At 40.7% G+C, this 19,090-nt stretch overlaps 2 protein-coding genes across 5 annotated transcripts in view; one reads left to right on the forward strand and one right to left on the reverse strand.

The window, feature by feature from the left end:
• The window catches only part of DYNC1I1 (dynein cytoplasmic 1 intermediate chain 1), a 286,334-nt gene extending 283,775 nt beyond the window's left edge, over nt 1-2,559 (forward strand). For all 4 annotated transcript variants that reach the window (XM_019533589.1, XM_019533608.1, XM_019533617.1 and 1 more), the window contains one exon: nt 1,614-2,559. In XM_019533589.1, the coding sequence (XP_019389134.1) occupies nt 1,614-1,724 (111 nt within the window). In that variant the 3' untranslated portion in view covers nt 1,725-2,559. The remainder of the gene's footprint in view (nt 1-1,613) is intronic.
• A 7,627-nt stretch (nt 2,560-10,186) lies between these two features.
• The window catches only part of SLC25A13 (solute carrier family 25 member 13), a 135,622-nt gene continuing 126,718 nt past the window's right edge, over nt 10,187-19,090 (reverse strand). The window contains exons 15-18 of the mRNA XM_019533630.1: nt 18,060-18,198; nt 12,741-12,899; nt 12,356-12,446; nt 10,187-11,426 (exon numbers count right to left, since the gene is read on the reverse strand). Of these exons, the coding sequence (XP_019389175.1) occupies nt 11,237-11,426; nt 12,356-12,446; nt 12,741-12,899; nt 18,060-18,198 (579 nt within the window). The 3' untranslated portion in view covers nt 10,187-11,236. The remainder of the gene's footprint in view (nt 11,427-12,355; nt 12,447-12,740; nt 12,900-18,059; nt 18,199-19,090) is intronic.

The following is a 19,090-nucleotide window of genomic DNA, read 5'->3' on the forward strand; positions in this document are numbered from 1 at the left end:
CATTATTCAGGGAAATTTGTAAAACATTTTTTTAATTGAATGTTTGAGCAGTTTCTGACTTGGAACCAGATTCAAAGCTGAACTAGACGAAAGGGCTCTTATTGAAATATGGATCAGATATTTAGGCCTGACTCTGCAGACACTTGTACCAATGTTGAAGTTTAACCTGTAAGTAGGACACACAGGATACTTACTCACGTGCTTAACATTTGCTTATCTGTTTAATATTTGCTAAATTGGTACTTCAAACAGAACTGCATACAGTAGACTTTTCTCTGCTTCCACTGGTTTCGCTACTTGCCAAATATGTACTAAGAGGATGGTTAAGCAATTCATCCAAGAATCCAAAATACTCTTATAGCTTTGTAATTTCCTATTTCCAAATAAAAGAAACCTACTTTAATTTGGATAACTTATAAAAAAAAAGTAGTAAGCTTTCAGACAATTGTGTAGCAGTCAGTTAGGATCAGCTGTCTTTCTTATATTTTTAGTCAGCAGGGTATTCTTCCATATAAGGTGTATAAAAGGTAAATCAGTCTTATTATAGACTAATAACATATAGTATGCCCACTTAGTGTACTACACTGCTTCGTGTCTCTAAACAGTTCTTTTTCCAGTACCAAACCCTGCATAATGTCTTTAAACAGTTCCTTTTTCATACTACCATCCAGGGAAAGATCACAGGCTTTAAGAAGGCAGTAAAAATGTGCATAGTTAATTTGGATGCTGTTGCCATTTGAGTTGATGAAAGTGTACTTTGAGAAAACTATTTAGATTTCTCCACAATTGTATCAGTTCCATTTTGCATTATCTCTCAGAAATTGTGATGTTAGATCCAGCTGGAAAAAAAATGTGGTATTATTTTGCTGTATCACTAAAACAGTTTGTCTGGGAGTTTCAGCTATTTAGACAACATATTCCTCTTGTAGCCTAATGTTTGATGAGTCTTTATTCAAAACATCAGTGCTATTAAATAGAAAAGAGTCTTTTTTGAGGGTTTAAAAATCAGGTCAGTAATGCAGTATTTAGTTGGTTTAGCATTAAGTTTCACATTTGGATCACTGCCTTTCCTGTAATTGGAGGTTTCAAATGAAAGTTAGGAAAATAACTTAGAAGACACTGCTAAAGACGTACCTTTTGTGTTCTGACCCCAATCCTGCAAAGAGTTATGCTCAGAAATATTCTTATTGATGTCCACTGGACAGCTCATACATGTGTAAAGTTAAGCGTGTTTGTGAATGTTTGTAGGATCAAGGCCTTCCACCGGTTTTAAAAATATCAAATTCTCTAGCAGAGGCCAAATTTTGCAGGTCTCAAAATATCACTGAAATCAATTAAAGATTGAATCTAGAGAAAATGGTATTTAATGCAGCAAATATTTCTTATTGATACTAAAGCGGGAGCAACTACTTTACAGGTAAACCACAGAGTTCTTTGAAAGGACCCTGTGTTGTAGTACATAATTATGCCAAACACCCATTGATTCCAGTAGGAGCTAGTCTCAGATTGAGCCCTGTGGATTTATCCTGAATAGATTACCTGCTCATAGCACAGCATTCCCTTTTTACGTATCCCATCTAATTTTTTCAATCTGTGATATGTTTATTTTACAGCTTGCTGTTCCACACAATGACGAATGGACCTGTTTTGCTCGGACACTGGTTGAAATCCGTGCCAACAGAGCAGACAGTGAAGAAGAAGGGGCTGTAGAATTGTCCACCTAGGGAAAGAAAGTCAGCGCTCTTTGTCCGGCACAGTCTCTGTTCCTCGTTGAGTATGCCAGTGTTCGATGTTGAATTGATATTGCTGTGGCTTTTGATGCCAATGTATGTACCAGTATTGCTCAGAGTGCACCATATTAATCACACTGTGCTTTACACAAGGCTGAAAATATCCAGAGCGTTTCCATATTTTATATTTCTGTCTGAAAAGTAAGAAAGAAAAGACAAATCAAACCTTTTATGGGTTTAGTTGTTGCCTTTTAACTACTTAGTAGCTGTATTTAATAGCTAGAAACCCATGGTTAAACTTGTGCTCACATGCACTTCTGGCATAGTCCTATTAAATCCATATGAAGCCAGATATGATTATGTGCAGATGTGGTGTGCTTCACTATATGGGACTGGGCCAAAGACTTTAGATGTGGTGTTTCACATGGTGACTTACATTATGAATGGATGTACTATACAAAAGTTGCTGCTCCTTATTTATTGCGGTGTGCTGCATGGAACATATTTATTTGAAAGCATTAAAATAAATGATCCAAAAGCATGTGCATAATGAGAGAACTGCATTGTCTCTGTGCTGCTATAGAGGTTACGTTAAGGTCCAAATAACAGTTACACTACGTCAGTTGTATTAAAGATGTAAGATCCGTAACGGTTTGTTTGAGTGGATGGAATGATTTTTTTAAATGCCTATTATTTCTAGGCGCTTTAACAATATTTCAAATACAGTCAACCATTGATACTTGTCATGCAAGCTAACACTAACAGTCTGACAAAGGGTTATGGTTCCTGAGTATGACACTGGTATTGCTAATAAAACGTATCAAACCCATTTTGTAGCTATGTGGTTAATCTTGTTATGCCAGCACTACTCAGCATGTTTATTACTGGTCATTGGCTAAGCACTGGGAAAATGTGACTTCCTGGAGCTGCAGAATGCTCATGCACGTGCTATGTACATAGATACCGTAGGGTTCTCTTAATGGTTAATAATAGATTTACATGCAACAGGTCCTGGTACAAATTTTACATAAGTGTAAGAGAGCTAACCTCTGTCAGCTTCTAAGTTTTACTTTTTCATAGATAGCAGCATGTAATTAGACACACTTTGTGACAATGTACATGAAAATGATGAAGGTACAGAGAAAAGTCTACTTTCTGTGGCTCTACTGTATTTGGCTAGGCAGGGAAAAAGACTGCCTGGAGTGTTTGCCTTTCACCCCTATGAGGAGGTACCAAGGCAGGCTACTACAGCAGGCTTCAAGAACTGGTCAGCTTGAGCTAACCTGCTAACCTAAGTTTCATGGCCCAAAGGGGCATGAATAAAGATTGAATGCATGGGCAGTCTCACTGGGGCAGATCTGTATTACTCAGATTGAACGCTCTAGAGAAGAACAGTTAGTGAGCATGACGGGTGCTTTAACTGTGCAGGTAGAGTAAATCAGAGCAAATTTTGTCACTTGTCTGGTAACTTGGGACATCTGGAGTAATCTGGGACAAATATTGTCATTTTGCCATAAGTTGGAAGGGTTTACTTCCCATGAAGGTACTGTATTATGGTCTCTCTTTCTCTTTCTTTCTCCGAGGCCCTTCTGTTGAAACATTCCATTTTGCATAGAATAATAGCACAAAATGTAAGCATGACTCTGGTTGTGTGTGCTTAGGAGGATGAAGGATTTCAGTTACTGGTGCAGTGAACTGCTGCATCAGTGTTTTATGGTTATCAGGGCCAGGACGAAACCCAGACCGCTCCTCACTTAGGGTAAGTGCCACAACCGCTGGTTAAGTGCAGGTCAGGATCATTTTTCCAATCAATGTTTTAGGTGTATAAAATGGAACAGTTTCAACAGGATGGTATTAAAGGAACCTACTCCAGAAGATCTTATTGCCTGGTAGTTAGAATATCTCCTGAGAGATGTGGGTACAAGATCTCTTAAGCAAAAGAAAGAATAGAACCTGATATTCCCAAGCAGTTATTTTGACAACTGAGCTACTGAGTAACGGATGAGACGTGCTTCTTCCTGTGGACTTGCCTCCATTTGTTAAAAAAAGGTTTTAGGGGCACCTATACACGAGCAGCAAGGCTGCTCTAACACAGTATTGGAACAGACTCAATTAATCAGGTCTTCTGGAGTGTGGCAATTACCATGGTCCAGCAGACTCCAGCCTCTTGTGTATCAGCGTCCCCACACTTAAAGCGCCCCCCATCTCCATTTAAGTAAAGCTTGTCAAACAAACTTTAGTTAAAGTGATCCCAGCACCATTTTTAAGTGTGGGGACACTGATGCACAGGATGCTCCAGGCGCTTTAATTAAAGTACACCCCTCTACCCCCCCGCCCACTCCAGGAGCACATATGAACCCTAATCAGACATAGGTGCCTAAATCCCTAAGTGTGACAGGATTTAAGGTGCACACATCTGTTTGACTTTCACTGCTAGCAGACTTAGAGACCTGACTCCTGTGAATCCCATTCTAAAGTGATCTTGTCCCCCAGGCACTATGGAGGAAACCTGAATCCTGCAATGGATGCTGGGAGTTCTCCTCAACATCAGGGCACCTAAAAGTTAGCACTGCAACACTGACCACTAGGGCATCTAAGTGCCTCTTGTGATCGAGTGCTCCAGTGCACATGAGCCCACAAGCGTGTATGCAACCTTGAAAACAAAGGTGAGTCCTACAGAATGAGCAAATGAAATGCCAATAAATCTGCCATTGTAACTGCTGTGCCAGTGTTCTCTAGTTCCCATCAAATAGGTTCAGGGTGTGCACGCCATTATGTCCAGTCGTTGATGAAAAACTGCCTCAAATACAAAAGAGGTTCTTTAAAACTGTCACTCTCCCACTGTGAACTGTAAACTCTTGGCCAATTTGCATCTGCTTTTTTTCCATATTACCTTTCACTTTTGAAACCTAAGGGGAAAATCTCTGCACATTTACCTTCCATACTCCCTCTCCATTGTGGCATTAATAGCTTGTAAAACAGTTTTAAGAGGTGCCTCAGAAGACCCTTCAGGATTTGCTGCTGCTGTCAGAAGGAAAATGCCCAACTGCCACAGACCCCTTCTCTGCTAACGTGGCAATGGGCCTAGCTCACACAGAAGATGCTGCTGATAGCCACGTATGTGCACACCCTCCCCCAGCAAGACTGTTCTATTTTTTCCTATTTTTCTATTTTGTGAGGTGATTAGTGCCAAGCAAAGCTCAGTACAAGCTCATCACAGGAGCGTGTCACAGAAGAGGTCCAGGCATCAGGTAAGTGTGGAACAAAACAAGCTAGAAAACCTAAAGCGCTGCATCTCTGTCAAGAAAGGCATTGCAGTGGAAAGAAGCCAGAAGAGAGATTTGAAGCCAGCAAGCATAACATCCTCTCGGTATTCAGATGGCCTTGCAAGCAGAAGGGCTTCATGGAAGAACAAGGATGATTATGAGAGAAGTTGCCAAGAGGGCAACTATTGAAGGCTGCTATTGATTGCGGGGGGGAGATGCAATAAAACAGCAGTAATAAGAGGGGCCAATTTGTGATGAGTTTTAGAGGTGGTGAAATCAAGTTGGAAACATGATGTACTGAGAAAAATGGAGGGTAGCAAAGGCGTTTTACCACCTGATCCTATGCTTAGTGAAATCAGTGTCAGAATTTCTTTTGAGTAATAATACAGGATCAAAGCCTTGTGGAGGAAACGTATGGCCTAAGGAATGAAATGGGCAGCAGCCGTGACAGTTATCTGGGAAGAGGTTGTTACGAGACCCTGTTAACATGGAGAAGCCACGTAGGACATGAGAGAGGACAGTACTAGGTAGGTGCTGGAGAGTGTCATTTCAGCAGCATTCCTCGTTCCACAGATCACAAGGGAGTTTCCATGAATGAGCACCCTGGGTATTGCACTTACTGAGGACATTACAGGACTGCGTGCGGTGCGGGGATGGGGACGGGGGACATGAGGGAGAGGAGCAGGGAGAGAGCTCATTTTTTTCAGAGAATGGGTGCTCAGCAATTTCTGTGGGAGAGGAACTCCTCTCCCTTGCTAAGCTGATTTAAGCCAAACAGCCAATATTTTAGTCAATTCTGTAGCCTCCCGTTTATGTTTGGCAAGTATTGCAAGCTAACCCTGCATCTGTCAACTTTGTAGCTGAACATTTAGAAAGACAGTGACAAATGGGAGGTCATGAAATTTATGAGATGTTATTCCTACTTCTGGATTCTCAACCACTTTTGTTAAAAAATTCCATATAAGAAAATGGATGTCAACCTTCCCTTTAGGTCAGAGCAAGATTGCCCAAAAACTTCAGGTTCCCAGTGCAATGTAACAAAGCAGCACATAGTCCCGGCAAAGGGAGCAGGACAGAGACTTCAGCAGCAAGAAGTGTCTCTGTCGCTGCGAAGGAATAGTTTCTTGTCAGGTTTGTAAGCAAGGTGTTTTAGTGACAGTAGTTAGGTACACAGTGAGCCTGCCTCATTGGTTTTTGAGAGTGGAAAGATGGCAATAAATTAAGCCATTCTTTAGAATGTAACTGGGGCAGTTGGAATGAACTTTGCAAGTAGTGCAACTACGGTGCCACAAGGAATAGCACGAACAGTGGTTAGAAGCCCTTATTAGCACACATTTAAAACATCACCTGTGCCTAAAAAGTAGCAGGCACCTTGATAACATCCTCATGGTGAAGCATTTGCGAAGTGGCTTTATTAGAGGCTGCCTGCCCTTCACAGTAAAGAGTTGCATGCTGCCCCTTACTAAACAAGAATATTGTAGATCATGTGTAGTTAGAAAATGCTATTTGTTCCAATGCTGTTCCTGGGTTATTTGCTGTTTAAAGCGCCCTGGAGTGTTATAAAGTACAAGTGTCTCAAGGTTTACATATTCTAAACCATTATATAATTGATGGATAGTCACTAGCTTTAAAAAAATTGTTTTCCAGCTTAAGCAATGATGATAAATATTTCAGCTGAAAACAGCGAAGCCTGAAATTTACCATAACTTTTTATCTGAAGTGACATATTCCCTCTCTTCCCTCCTCAGGACCAGTTAGTCAGTGGGCCGAGTCAGCGCTGAAGAGATGTGTGGGGAATACTAGAACAGAAGCAATATGATCAAGTAGATAATAGGGGAACATCCCGGCAGGCTAGCCGTCTACCCCTAAGAAATCTGTGGAGTGGTTTGGTGGTTCCATATTTTTAGCAGGGTTAGGAAAACTTGCCTGAGTTATTTTGGAAGCCTGTGGTATGTTTGCTCACAAAAAAAAAAAAAAAGTCCCTGCAAACTTTAACAAGAAAATGCTGCAGTTACCAGGCCAAAAGACAAACAACATGATGTAACAAAATAGCTGTTATAAGTCAAACCTGTTGGAAACATCTCAGCAGATTTCATGTTGATGTGTAGGGTTGTCAGGTGCTAACAGGGCAAGGGCTGTAAATTGGACTGCAGTATGCAGGTGAGGTTACAAACCATGTCATCCCTGCACATTCCCATCCAGGAACCCAGAGTACAAACATTAAAGGCGCTCTGTTTTTTACAGAAGCTTTAACAAGTTCTTGGTTTGAAAGTTCATATCACATGCATCTAAATAAAGTGTAGCAGATACCACTGAGAAAGGTCTCCGGATGCTACTAGAAAATATTTAGCAAATCCATACCGGTAAGAGCGATTAAACAAAGGAGGATATTCTGTATATATAGTGCAATTGCCTGATGAACATAGCCAGAAAAAAAGGCAAATCTGAAAATTCCCTCACAAATCTGTCTGCCTTGGCTCTTGCAATTGCCATGAGGTTAGCAAAATCCATTCCTTGGTGCTCGCAGCCTTGTGACAGCCTATCTGGCTAATCATGTGGAGTACTCCATTGAAGAATTCTTGCCCCCTGGGCTGGGAAAGCAGTTAGCAGTGGTATAAACAGAGACAGAGGGCATGTTACAGCAACCCCCAGTGATCAGTGGGGTTGCCATAAATTATGGTTTGTTTTTCAGATCCAGGTGATAGTTTGCCTTTAAAATTAAAAATAAAAATCTGTACAAGTATTATCATTCCTTTTTAAAAGTGGATGTAAACCCTTAGCACATATACATCTCAGCATGGGCATGGAAGGAGTAACTCCAAGGATAAATGGTTCAAATCCTTCCCAGTGAGGCTTTAAAAGTTTGCAGTTGCCAAGAGATTTTAAACACATTGCATGGGGATCTTGCCATCAAGGACTAAAATGCTGCATTCTGTGTTCAGAAAAGAATTTCTTCCTGTAGCCGTCTGGAGTCTTCACATTTGTTCTCATAAGCCAGTGTGTAAGATGGACAGTTAAGTGCATAGTAATGTTTAAAAACAGGAGCCATGTCAAATTGCTTGTAGGTCTGCAGTGTTGAGCACTGGCAGGTCCCAGTCACAATCACTTGTTACGAGGGGAAATGAATCTTGGGGCAGTAGAGTACAGGGGAAGGGAGTTTTATTTTTTTTAAATCAGAAGGATAGTTGTAGTTGAGGAGAGCTGGAGTACAGTGTGTCCCTCTGAAAATCTTCTCTCTTCTGCAGAGCTTGTGAAGTATAAAGACCAAATTATATTTCACCTGTTAGGCATCTATGTAGATGTCAGTGCTTAAGATGATTCTACCTCAGGAGCAGCCAATCCGTCACATGCATGGGTGGCAGATCAGGGAGGGGACAAGCAGCACAGTGGCAGATACAGCAGGAAGCAGAAAGAACAGATGGAACAGAAAACACAGGGAAGAAAGCAGAACAGCAGTTTACACAGGGGGAGGGAATTGGAGTATTACTCAGAGAGGGAGCAGGGGTAATTTGTAGTTCATCTGCCAAAAAGGTTGCCCCCCTTGTTCTGTTATCCTGATTGAATCCCTAAAAAACAGTTATGCAGAAGACGGGTAGGCCTCTTCACTGTTTATTTGGGACTCACTCTTCAGGTTTGATGATGGTGTGTTAAACAAAAGTAGAAGTAGGAATGGATTTTTCAGGATTGAACAGGGTGGAATAGAATTGCATTTAGGTGTCTAAGTCAATTTAGGTGCCTAATAGTTGGAAGAGATATTGGCCCTATCTGCTGACGGCTAGACATAGTATTTAGAGGTTTACTTTTGGGAACTGGCTTGTAGGTAAAGTAGATATGCATTAGAACAATGGTCCAAGGGAACAGTAAGGGTTAATTGATTTCTAAAAGTCTGTTTGTGGCAAAGTCTCCTTCGAGGTCTACTGTGTCTGACACAGGCAAGCAGACACAGGCTGGAAAATTGAAGACATGTACCATGCTGTTCTATAGCAGAGATATGGGACTCTGCCATGTTGGCCAGGTCACAGTGACCAGCTGCAAAGCCCTTGAGATTTCCAGTTTTGTGAACAGACTACATTAGGAGACTGGTAAATAACCAAATTAGGATGTGTGCTATCACTGCGTATCAATAACATTTGCCGATTATTGAATAGAAAGGTCGTGGGTTTGGGTCCACCCAAAACAAGGCATCGTAAATCCAGTGTCAACATCTGCAGAGGCCCTTTCACACGTGCTCTGGGAGTGAAGCGGGGGCTGGGGGGAGGAGGCAGTGCTTTCATTAGAGTGGCTTCCAAGAGCAGCTGTAATTAACGCGCTGCAGCATCTCATGCATCAGTGTCCCTGAGCTTCAAAATGATGATGGGGGGTGCTTGAATTAAAGCTTGTTTGATTAATTAAGCCTGCTCCAACACATTATAATTACAGCAAGTCCAAACAGCCTCTGTGCTCATGCACAGGCACCCTATAGTTCTAAGGAGCCCAGCAGTGACACTGGGGAAAAGATAGCCTCTTAGTTATCAGTTTCCCATATGGAATTACAACCTGACTATAACCTTGCTTTTTAAAAACACAGGGATAGTCCAGAGTACTTGTCCCCAGCAATCTACTTCTTTAATTTCTAGGAAATGTGAACAAGGTTGACGAAGCCATTTTCTATATCAAACTAATACAACACAATACATATCCATTTCTGCTGGGCATTTATATCAGTTACAATGCAACAACTATTATGTCATATGCCTAGTAACCCTTTTACAAAGGCATAACACTTGAAATATTTCTACAGACTTGCTGGCAACAAGCATCAGAGACAAAAATGCATATATCCAGCATTCTGGCTTTGTAAAGTTTAAATCATCTTATTCCTAAAAGGTATCATTCCAAGAGCCCCACTTTCACTAGAGCTAGCTGTTTAAAACTGCAGAATAACTGTGAGAAGGTTTCAAAGTAAAGAATGTTTGAGAGTTAGTTAACTCAAAGAATACTTATTCGTGAGCTACATCTGTACTAACGCATTTTTCACCTCATGCTCCAGGGTTGTTGCAACTCATGTAGACTAAAGGAACTGTGTTCCTAACCGCACTCTATAAATGCTTTCATGGTTTGGTTGAACTTAGACAAGAAATAAAGTATCCAGCTGAATGGTACACATTAGATCTGCTGTACAACTGGCATAACAGACAACAATATATGTCACACTGTTTGAAAGGTTTATTTCTATCTTCATAAATAGTACTCTAAACCTTGCACAAGGCACCACAAATTAGATGAAGTCTTGTGTTTTAGAATGTTTTAATCTTTTGAAGTAAATGAGAATCTAAAAACAAATATTTGCCAAATACAAGCCAGCATTTAAGGCAGGTACCGTAGATACAGTGCATGTTTTTTTTTCTCCTTAAATTCATTTATTCAAAGAAGCAGCATTTCCTAGAAGTGCATCATACAAACAGGAATCCAAATATCAGCAAGTCCATGGTAGGCACCCAGTCTTGAAGTTTCATTGTATACGTCATAAAATACCAGAAATACCTCCATAAAGTGCAAAGACTATGGATAATAACACTTTCTTCCCAGCATTTTGATACCAGTAACATAATACAATGACTAAACATTTTTAAATGTGATTTCTATTACAAAAAACATGTTTCACATAAAAGCTTCATAATACAATCCAGAAAGAGAACTTGTGCGTGTACATATTTAAAAAGTTGAAACTGTACTATCAGACTTAGGTACTCTGTGTGCATAATGTACATATTATATTATTTTTAACTACAAACACGCACTAAGTTTATGACTATTTTACATGTGCCATCAAAATCATTCTGCCTTGAGCACCATGATCTCCACTGAGTATACTGAAATGATAATGTGTGATATCCAATATGCACCCACTTTGACAATATAATCCTCATTTGAATGTTACCTGTAAAATTATCTTATTCTTAGCTTCCGCGCCCAACCCTCCCCCACAAACAGAGTTGATATTAGTGTCTTGCAAACATAAGCACATGTCAGATGTGGACAAATACATTCATGGTCCTGAACCCAAAGAACAATTGTAAGAATTTCACAGTGATCTGGTTAAGGAAGCACAAAGACCAATGATTACATTTAAGAAGAAAACTGCCTTAAAACTCAACTGAAGCTTAACTGATATATGATGAAAAGCTAAAGGAATGAAATATTAGACTGATCAGAAAGTGGCTCTTTCCCAACTAACAGCAAAAACCTACAGCTGTAATTTTAGGTCTTGCTGACTGCAGCAGCCTGTGAGGTAGGTGGTGATGGCTTAAATCGAGGTAGGTAAAGTCCAAATTTGTTTTCAATGCCTGCAAATGTGGCCACTGCCAGTTTATAACCACCCACGTGGTCTGGGTTTGGAGCAGGTAGTGTGATCCTTGATTTGGGAACTGGCTCTGATCCAGCTGGTTTTCTGTAAAATAAAATTTAAAAAATGCTCAATTTCTGTAGTATAAAAAGAGCACACACCAAAATCTCTAACAGTTCCATGTATAGCACCAGAAGTCCTACAGCCACCTGGCAGAGAGGTATGGTACAATGCAATGAGAAGATATTTTTAAAATGTTGTCATGCATAACCTAGTTTCACATGGCGGGGTTAATCTTCACCATGGCGGTGTAATCAATGTCCTCAAAGGCTTATATTATAAGGCTGCCTCAAGACAGTTGGCTTTTGTTGCATTTGATGCAACTGAAACAATATTTAATAATGGGAATTTCAGATCCCCTGTGCTGCAAACAATCACAGCTGCACATGTGCAAGTCATATCATTTCAATTACTTCACTGACATCTACAGCCCTCTTGACAATAATATTAACAGCCCAATCACATGCAGAACCCAACAAAGACTGAATGATGATGCATTGCTCTCTACTAGGTAAAGCAGCTTGGAGTAAAGCAGAACTCCCAATTTCTACTCCTGGTTCTCCCATTGATTCACAGAACCCTAGAAAGTTAGGGTTGGAAGGGACCTCAGGAGGTCATCTAGTCCAACCCCCTGCTCAAAGCTTTGTCTAGCCAGGTCTTAAAAACCTCTGAGGATGGAGCTTCCACCACCTCTCTGGGCAACCTGTTCCAGTGTTTTACTGTTCCAGTGATTCACTCAGGATCTCCTCTTATACTTGCACGGGTCCAAAGTATATAACGGGTACTGCCCTTCTTGTGAAATGGGTATAAAAAGTCTTTTCTAATTCATGGAAGTGTGGCAATATTTATTTTTTCCAAAACCTTACCTTACTCACAAAGCTTTGTGTAACCATAGGTCTTATTAAAAGGGCAAGGGGCACAAGGGTGAACTCCTGTAGAGCCCAAGCCCAAAAGATATAGATAGATATACTTACACTCCCCCAAAATCAACGTAAAACCACCTCTGCAGCAGCTCATAAGTCACCAGAGTTACACCAAACTGAGGGGAGGACCTAAACACACGAGCTTAAAAGAAAAACAAGACTGGATGTGAGTAACAAAAGCTAGTTATCAAAGCAAACTGGCTCCTGCTTCCTCGCATTGGTTTACACCAGCAGTCAACAAAATTTTCCATTGTTGGGTTGAAATGACCTAGCTTGGTGGGCTGATGCTAGGACATGGTTGCTACCACTGCTACTCCCTACCACCACGCACAGAGAAAGGGACCCTGCCAAATCTCCCCAGTACTGAAGCTCCCCAGCTCCATGGGCCACATCCAGCGGATCTGTAGGCTGTAGGTTTCCAACCCGCTATACATACCTCCAGCTCCTTTCCACAAAGCTTTCGGACCTTCCTCTCGCAGGATCTTGACAAAGCAGTCTACAACGCCACTGTAAGTGGTTTGTCCAGCACGAGCTGCCACCTGTAGCCTTGTCTTTATAACATCAGCAGGGGTCACTAAAGAGGCTGCAGGCATGCCTAAGAAGGGGAGGAAAACAAAAATCAGACAAGTATCCATAACTAGTTACACATGTAAACAGTAATGCTCAGACTAAAGCTAAAGAGCCATCTCTGACTCTTCAACTTATCACCAGCAGTACTTTGTAGAGTGTTGGAAAGGTCTGGCATGCATCAGGCATGTCTTTCCTGCAGTCATGAAAAATACCACACATGTGCTGTCTCTGTCATTAGTTTCTTTTGAACTGGAAATGGATTTGGTACAGTTCACCCACAGTGTGTGTGCATGTACATGCATGTATTAGCAAGTCTTTGGTTACCACTGACTGCTCATATAGCTCATGAGCTGGTCATTACTGAGATTCACTATGATGACGTACTTTCATGGCAAGTTAACTATGCCTTTCGTTCTTGTATCTGAAAAATGAATATGCACTAGCCCTTGTGGAAATGACTTCACTCTAAATAACTATTGGGAGATGCACAGAGAAGTTTTCAGGACAAACCAGAAGCTTGTATAGCTAATATATTGAGCTTTTGGAGGCGAAGTCAATTTTTCCCTTCCCTTTTGACGCCGCTTTGTGGTTACTGGCATTCTCACTGCACAATACACTGGAAAGCACGTTCACACTCACACTCACGTACACCTTAAATAATCTCATGCAGAAATGTCAGAGAGAATTTTGCATACAAATCAGCAAGCTGCAGAAGCTAAGGTTTGAAAGGGCTCATTTTTCTCATTAGGAATTGCAGTTTTCAAGGCACAATGTTTGGAGGAAGATTTAAAATTTACCCTGGCAGATGATCAGAATGCAACAAATATTGAAATACCAATGAATGATATTTCTAAAGTCATTCCTATCCTAACCATCGCTGTCCATGTTTAGACTTTTTTTTTTAAAAAGGCAGTGAGACTGTATTCAGAAGACACTGTCTCTTATGGTTTTATTATTTTCCATTCTGCATCTGTTCCAAACCAACTTGGTCAGACACAGATGCATAAATCTCCTTTGCTTCTTTTTAGGCTTAATAATTCTGTAACAATTTCTGTCCAAACCAGCATGGTTTGGCTTTAAACTGCACCACACCTTCTAGCAGGCTGCTCTGAAACATATGAGCATAAATATATACATGTCACTAAAATGAACTCCTCCTGCTCTCCATAATTCCAGCTAACACCATGCACGAACACACATGTACCCACCCTAAAACTCGCATTTGTAAAAATGGTAAGCAAAGGCTAAAACAAAGTTTCACATGGACCAGAAATGCTGAATTTCTCCTCTGTGAGATGTATCTTAGTTTTTAGTTAGAAGCTAGACTTCTGTCCTTCAAATTTTTCAAAGAAAACCAAAATACATACTTAGAAACAATTCTGTTTACTGTATGATGCTGACCCCCATCTCCTTGTTCCCCATTTCTTACTCCTAGGGATATTTTGCAGTGAAAAACAAGATCCAAAAATCTTTAAGTTCTATTTATGAAGCACACAAGACTTTGCAGACACGTAGGCTGCTTGAAGACATTAAAAAAAAGACAACAAAAATGGTGCTTTACTTTAAACTCAGTGTGCTCCCACACCAAGCCCACCACATACCCAGAAGAGGCAGCATGTTAGTTGGACCCGGCTCACTCAGCGTCTATATAGACTGGGCACTTTAGTGGGGGGTAAGCAGGGGAGTTGTGCTTTTATCTAATAGCTGACTGAATCAGCTATTAGATAAATGTGCCAAAAAGTATCTGATCTATATAGACACTAGAGAGCCCAGTTGAAGTAATGCGCTGCTTCTGGTAAAGCTGAGGTTTTTTTGTTTTTTAACATCTGCGAGCAGCCACCAATGCTTACAGGTCCTTGCCCTGCGGAGCTTACAATCAAGATTAGATAAATTACACCACAGGAGATGACATTAAAAAGGGCTGTGAGGAGAATAAAGAAATTCAAGGGGGGGGACATGCAGCAAATTCACTGGAGATCCTTTAGCTGACATCACAAACATCTCAGCTGCAAACACTGTGTCATGAACAGACTGGGACATTGGGTTAAGGAACAAGCAGCCAGGATCAGATCAAATGAAGGATTTCTGCATGTGGCCCTAACAAGAAATAATGAGGAGAGAAATGTACGTAACACAAGCCACATGTGAGAAACATGCACAAAAGATGCATATGCACATTCAGGCACCTTCAGTTTAACTGTGCAAGGACCACAAAGTATGTGCACAAGCCTTCCACAGCCAAGTTAAATTCAGGAACATTTCTGGGTGCACAATTCTGAAAACATAACATTATGCACTGTAAGTCCAACTGGCTCTAAATACAATGAGCCACATCCTCAGCTAAGGTAAAGTGGAGCTAGACTGCACTTGAGCAGGCTTGGCTCAGTATTTTGGAGGTTTTCATATGCGACCCGTTAATAACAGAACCAACTCTCAGTTCATGCCTCATCCCCGGTTCTTGCAGTCCTTGTTGAGCACTTTCTGGTTACTAGTGTCTCTCTAATAAAAGGAATATTGCTTTTGTGAAAAGTGTGGTGCCTCCTACTCCCCCTCTGGACTGCTCCATATGATGATTGTCATGTTGCTAATTCTGTACAGTAATTTGCTAATGCATGTTGAACTGGAATGGAATTTAGTGAAAGTACTGGATAAAATACACATTATATAGTTGGTTTCCTAAACCATATCAGCAACTATAAAGACTGCTTCTGTGGCTGAACTTCAAAGACACAGTTATCTCAGTCTGCAATCACCTGCCAATGGCTCGAAAGAGAAAAATACTAAAATCCAAGAAATGACTTGGCTTAAAAAATACCAGCTTATATTTCAGGTCTGTAAATCGGATCCAAAGTTCAAAAATTGTTTTGTTCCATTAAAATGAGCATGAATTTAAATCCAGCTTTTTTGGCAATTTTTTTTAAAGCATCAGCTATTTGATCAAAGATGATTTTACTGGTGCCAGCTCAATTCTCAGGGACTACAAGGCACTGCAGAAAGAACAAGTACAAAGAGCTGAAGGTACACCCTTCAACAAGACAAACTCCCTACTTGGTATGTTTAAGCCTGGGCCCATATCTAGCTGCAAATGTCCAGAAGCTTCCAGGCTGGTTTACACAACCATGCATCTTCAGGAGGCAGGTAAGTCCCCTCCATAGCTTTCTACGCTAAAAGTCCCCAGGGAGAGGAAAGCCTAAAATACAAAACTTGTTACTGCATTCTAAACTTGTCACCTGCATCCGCTGAATTCATTTCTATTCCTCTTCCTCCTTTCCCACCCTCACTTGGGCTTTGCAACTCACAGTACTTACAACCCAGGAAGGAGGCAACTTTTCTGTGCTGCTTATGGAAGTCTATTTGCCTTTAAGCCACTAACATGGAAAGAAAAAAAAAAAAAGCTGTTTCAAGAGGTCTCCTGAAAGTCCTCCTGCTTGTTATAGCTTTATCTATTGTCCTTTCAATGACCCCAGCACACGCTCCAACACTGCATGCATTCTAGAAGGAAAGGCATGCCCTTCCATCAGGGGTCCACAGCACAGATCCAGCCTGTGAAGGTGTCATCAGGCCCACAAGGCTTCTCTCAGCCTGGATGACCCCCCTCTCCAGCCTGTGGAACTTGTAGCTGTGGCTGCCAGAGCTGCTATTTTGGTACATGCCACTACCCAGTGGGTTGATGCTGCTTCTCCTCACCCTGCCTTACCTACTATGGAATTTCTGTTTTTCAGTCACTTTGGGAGACTCACATTTCTTGCAATCAGCATCAGGAAACGTGGATGCCAGTTGCATCAACCAGCTCCACAGGCAAGATCTGGAGGTAGGTTGTCTGGCCTGAAAGAAGCCCTACAGGCTAGATGACCTACCAGCATATGGCCTGCCAGGTCATTTTAGCCTGCCATAGGATGGTGGAAGGAGGAAGAATAGAACTTGACAATCCCCACCTGACTCAGCAAGGCCAACATGTCAATAGGTCTGCAATGAAAATCCAGGAACTAGTGTAAAAGAGTCTGGGCCTCCTAATTAGGGCATGAGCTGAGCAGCAGGCACAGAGGTATGTCTGAGCTAAGAAAGGACATCCTCACATCCATTCTCTTCAGTGCTGACACTGGTCAGACTAAATGATCAGTACAGTCACGAGCAGAAGCCAGAACTGTCAGTACTGCAACACGAGTGCCTGCATTTTCAATCCCTGCCTTCCAGGAGTAGAACAAAATAAGCCAGGAGGATTGTCTACTGTGTTTTTATTTTCCTTATCCTTTGTGCATATCCCAGCATCTGCTTTTTCTGAGCAGCTTCCCAGGCAGCAGGCAAGAGAAAAAGCAGAGATTTCTGATCTGTGATTCTATACAAACTCCCTCTTAAATGCAACACAGCAGGATAGAAACAGGCCTATATAATCGGTCTTTTCATTCTATGCAAAGCAGAGGGAAGCCTTTTTCGTGACTATTACATTTCTATTACAGGTTGTAATAATTGGGGCTCAGCTATTGGATGGATTTTTTATTCATGATTTTGCTTATGCTACCTTAAGTATATACTGACTTAAGGTAACTAGGGACCAAAATAATCAGAAATATTTTAATCTTTTTTTTTCTACATGAAAGTGAATATAAAACATGCATGCACACACACACACACACGTGCGCCAAGATGCTGTGTGGGATACTGTGATCAATGACTGGCTTCAGTCTGCCTGTGGCCTGCTTAGATGCTTATGTAATATATTTAAGTTTCTTTTGATCACAAACAATTCAAGTGTAAAAACTCTACTTTCATAAACAACCTCTGCCACAGCAATTTCTCCAATCTACTAACGAAAACAGACAACAGTATGATAATTCTGTCATACGTTGTTCAGTTATCATTAACGTGGCAAAATTCAAATCTCTCTGCTAATACAGAAGGTAATTTAAGATTTGTGATGTACTGATCATGCTCAATGGTAATGTGAACTCATTTGAATCTCTTCTACGTACTGCAATCTAATACCTAAAGGTTAGCACATCATATAAAAGATATCTGTGCAACATCTACATAGGACTTTCACCATTTGGATAAAGAATTGCACCTTGGCTCCTGTGCTCCACAGAAGGTTTTCAAGGCTTCAGTAATGTCACCTGCATTAGTAAATAGATTTTTGTAGTATCTAGGCACGTCGGTAGGCCATGCCATGAGGAATAAAAGCACGTACCAGCTATTGATCCAGCCAGGAGCAAATTTCCAGGGCCAATCCTCCCATCTTCATTTGTAAGTGCAGACTTCAAGTGAGCGTAACAGGGGAAGTAAATAGCTGAGAAGGGGATGTCACGCAGAAAACATGCCTTAGCACCCTGTGTTAAAAAATGAGGGAGATCTGATTAATACTCAATAGTGGAGATTAGAGAATTGAACAATATCCTGATTTTTCCTCCCCACAGCAAGGTACCTAGAAGAAAAAGCAATTTTTTTTCAAAATTGCATGAAATAGCATTGTCCATTTCATCCCATCCAGAAGTTTGTGTATTATTTGCTGGCTCAATAAATGTTATTACTGTATCTACCTCATCTATTCTTTATTCTCTGTGTTCTTAATATTGTAGTTATTTGCCAGGAACAGAGGAAAATGACATCTATTTGGGTAAACTCTTATAACTTCCTCTGAAGAACCAAAAACTATTGAAACTTTAGCCATCTACACCCTGGCATGAAATGTAGGATGTTGATACCAGACCTAAATTCCAGGACTCTTTGCTACCTTACTCTCTTTTACGTAATTACTTTGCAAAAGTATAATAGGTCAATCTATACATAGTATATTTTTTCATTCATCAGTAATGCATTAATTAAATTGCTAAATTTATTAAACTAATTAAATGCTGTCAGCTATGATAAAGGGATAATGTACTTCTAATCACCATTCTTACATAAGCATGCTTTTATGCCAGCAGGACAATGTACACACAACTTTCTAACTGTGATTTTTATTTTAGCAACAAGATCTTGGATATGCTTTGCTTTCAAACAAAGGAAATAAAGCTCTGACTGACAAAGGAATTTGCCTAATAGATGCAAGTCACAGATGTGAAATAACCATTTTATTTAAAAGAAGATGAGAACACAATGGGCTAATGCCCAAGTTCCAACAGTAAAAAGATATATCCCATGTATTTTTACATCAGTACAGAATTCCAGCAAAGAGTTCAAGAACACCAAGGCTCCAGTTAGAATAAATGTGGCTAGTAG

The sequence above is a fragment of the Crocodylus porosus genome, unplaced genomic scaffold (genome assembly GCF_001723895.1).
Source record: "Crocodylus porosus isolate Cpor-Errol unplaced genomic scaffold, CroPor_comp1, whole genome shotgun sequence".
NCBI classification, from domain to species: domain Eukaryota; kingdom Metazoa; phylum Chordata; order Crocodylia; family Crocodylidae; genus Crocodylus; species Crocodylus porosus.